The 3,496-nt window shown below is 47.5% G+C and overlaps 1 protein-coding gene across 1 annotated transcript; it reads left to right on the plus strand. All coding sequences in view use genetic code 11, as the record gives it.

Annotated features, from left to right (window-relative positions):
* Positions 1-1,903: 1,903 nt before the first annotated feature.
* EGR_05408 (Heat shock protein) lies at positions 1,904-2,114 on the plus strand (the record flags this gene model as incomplete). Its single annotated transcript, XM_024494657.1, has 2 exons — positions 1,904-2,026; positions 2,103-2,114. 2 exons carry the CDS (start codon positions 1,904-1,906, stop codon positions 2,112-2,114), a joined length of 135 nt encoding a protein of 44 aa, XP_024350984.1.
* Positions 2,115-3,496: the final 1,382 nt, after the last annotated feature.

The raw sequence follows: 3,496 nt of genomic DNA on the forward strand, positions 1-3,496 counted from the left end.
CCTTGCCATCGCTACTCTTACGCATCGGATCTGAAGTGCTATTTGTCTCCTCCAAATGTAAGACAACAAAAACAACAACGCTATATATGTTTGTGCTGCCAAAAGGACAAATAATGAACTCAAATATACGCTTAAAGTTTTTAAATACTTTACTAAATTTGCTAAATAGAATTAGAGGTACTAAAAAATTCTTTCGCACTGTGCGAATTGCCGCTGAGAGTTGGCTAAAATACGGTGATGCGGGACTGCCTCCTTCACAACCTTGACTATGCAGCTTCGTCGATCCACGAGAATTTTGGTTCGGCTGAACTCCGCCGCTGAATTACCAACGAAGTCGTGTGCAGTTCTCATGCGAACTTTTCCTTTCCTCTGCACTTTATAACGCTTTCCCAATTTTCTCTTGATCCACCGTCTAATAGTCTCAACATTTCCACTTCCAACTTCAAATGTGCCAAGCATTTTCGGCTTCCAACCTTGTGCAATTCCAATTACACCTTATTTATCTCTTATGACAAACAGCAACACAAATGGGTTTCTTTCACTAAAAATGGACCTGTGCACTCATCTTTGGCACCTCAAATTAAAGCATTTATTTCGCAACTGGACAGTCAGCCACGCCACATTGCCACACGCAAAAGTCAATTTCATTTAAAGGCTTTCCCTAACTTCCTTAGTTAAGCCGAAACATTTTGTTGCTGAAACTGCCAGTAGTGGAGGTGTTACCCCCACCAGCGTGCGTATCAAGCCAATTCCAATTGTGGCCTTACGCCTCCAATCTCCATTGCCTTTTAGGTGGTGCCTCCTGTGTGCTTCACTTTGTCGCCCGAACCAAACGCATTGCCATTTTAATGCGAAGACTGCTGACGCGAGCACTCCAAATGCGTGGCTCGGTTCGGCCAATCAGGAAGCAAATCGTCTGGCGCCCACGTTTAACTTTCATCAGCCTTTGAGTGGTTTCACTCATTTGGGTGTGATGGAGGCGCCCTCAAAAGCAATGTGTACCAATTGTGTTGCGGGAGTTCATTCTATCACCGCGAGCCTACAAGCCAAATATTTTATCATCGCCTGTTTAACTATGGCGCTTGTTCTTATGCTCTCCGCTCTGCCAATCACATAAGGCGTGGCGGCAAGTAGTCAAAGTGAATGGCATTTAATTAAGGATGTACGTAGAAACGATTTTGCTACCAGTTGATTAGGCTGTAGTAAAATGGCGACCCTCATCTGCTGATCATTGTCTACACCCCAATAACGGCAGCTTTTAAATGCAATAGTTTCCATTTTTTTGTCCCTTCTTGCTTAGTGACTTTATGTGTGCGTCTTTCTTGATTATATCTTTGAGGGACAGAGGATGGAAGGGGGTGGAAGGTGTAAGCGAATGAAATCACTGCCCTGCGAGAAGATACGTTTGGTAACCTCGAAGAGTAGCGCCACTATGCAGCATGGTGAGGATTCCCACTTGGCTGTTTATGCTGGAGACTGCAATAGCCGTAGAGAGGGTAAAATGCGCTATGGCAATACGCTCCTACCGCATCACTTAGGCTTGTTAGACACGAAGATATTACCAAGCCTAAGTCGCTATGTTGGCACTTCCCCACTACGGCTTTTTTGCCACCAATTCGTCAACACGGAGACGACACCACTGCCCACGTCAGCGCTTACTGGCAGGGGTGTGCGAGCCTGAGCCAGCATTGTGCGTCACAGCTTTCAAGTGTACAGCCGCCACTAAATTAGGAGAAGCATGAAACAGCGGCACTTCCTGATTGGATAAACGAATTCTAGCAGTTAGTGCGCATCGTGGATAGTTTTAGCAAGATCAGCTGCAGTTGATATAAACGATTGCCTCAGTCGTGGTGGTCATCAATATTCGACCCAACGAGATAGCATTTGTGCATCACACTAAGCCATGTCGACAAGTTCTGCTATTGGCATTGACTTAGGCACAACTTTCTCTTGTGTCGGTGTTTTCCAAAACAACAGGGTGGAGATCATAGCCAATGATCAGGGCAACCGCACAACGCCGAGCTGTGTTGCTTTCACCGACAAAGGACGCCTCACCGGTGAAGCCGCAATAAACCAGGCTGCTCTGAATCCCGCCAATACAGTGTGTGGTGTAAAGCGTCTGATCGGGTGCCGTTTTGACGATGAGGCAGTGCAGAGTGATATGAAATACTGGCCCTTCAAAGTTACAAATTCGGAGGGGAAGCCAAAAATTGAAGTGCAGCACTGTGGTGAGACAAAGCATTTCGTCGCTGAGCAGATCTCGGCCATGGTGCTGTCGAAGATGAAGGATACGGCGGAGACGTACTTGGGCGAGAAGGTCACAGATGCAGTGATCACTGTGCCCGCGTACTTCAACAACAACCAACGAAATGCCACAATAGACGCAGCGAAAATAGCCGGTTTGAATGTACTGCGCCTCATCAACGAGCCAACAGCAGCTGCTATCGCTTACGGCATGGACATGAAAAGTGAAAGGCAACGCAATGTGCTCATCTTTGATTGGGGTGGTGGTACTTTCGACGTGTCCATCCTGTCCATAAATAATAGGGAATTTGATGTGAAGGCGGTTGGTGGTGATACGCACCTGGGAGGTGAGGACATCAATTCTCGACTGGTGGATCACTGTGTGGAGATGATCAAGCAAGCGCACGCGGGCAAGGACTTGACCACTAACAAGAAAGCTATCCACCGTCTGAGAAAGGCGTGTGAGAAGGCGAAGAGGATGTTGAGCTCAGCCGAGTCCACAACGATAGTAGTAGAATCGTTGTTTTATGAAATAGATTTCTGCAAGACCCTCACACGAGCCGAATTTGAGCAGTTGTGCATGGACCTCTTCAGTAAGACGATGGATGCTGTGAAGATGGCGTTGAGCGACGCGAAGATGGACAAAGCTGACATCCACGAGATATTGCTAGTAGGCGGATCGACGCGGATTCCGAAGGTGCAGAGCATGTTGCAGGATTTCTTCAATGGTAGGGACTTGCAAAGGTCCATCAACCCAGACGAGGCAGTGGCGTACGGTGCGACGTTGCTGGCTGCCAATCTGACTGGTGGTGCGTCGAATTCGATGCAGGATTTGATGTTGCTAGAAGTAACGCCACTGTCGTTGGGATGGGAGAATGCCTATGGTAAGATGCACACAGTGATAAAGCGAAACACGCGAATTCCGACGAAGCAGGCATGCAAAAGCCGCACACATGGCGATAATCAAACGTGTGTTCGCACCAAGATTTTTGAGGGTGAACGTGTGATGGCCAAAGACAACCACTTTTTGGGCGAGTTTTTGTTAGAGGGTTTCCCAGCAGCACCGCGTGGTGAGACTCAGTTTGTTTCTACCTTTGAAATTGACGAAAGCGGCATGCTCCATGTGTCGAAGGTGGAAAGGTCGACAAAGAAGCAGAACGGCATCACTATCTTCAACTACAAGGGTCGTCTATCGGAGGAGGAGATAGAGCAAATGCTGGCTGAAGCGGAGAAGTTCAAGCAGGAGGACGAT

The sequence above is a fragment of the Echinococcus granulosus genome (genome assembly GCF_000524195.1).
Source record: "Echinococcus granulosus chromosome Unknown EG_S00039, whole genome shotgun sequence".
In the NCBI taxonomy this organism is placed as follows: Eukaryota; Metazoa; Platyhelminthes; class Cestoda; order Cyclophyllidea; family Taeniidae; genus Echinococcus; species Echinococcus granulosus.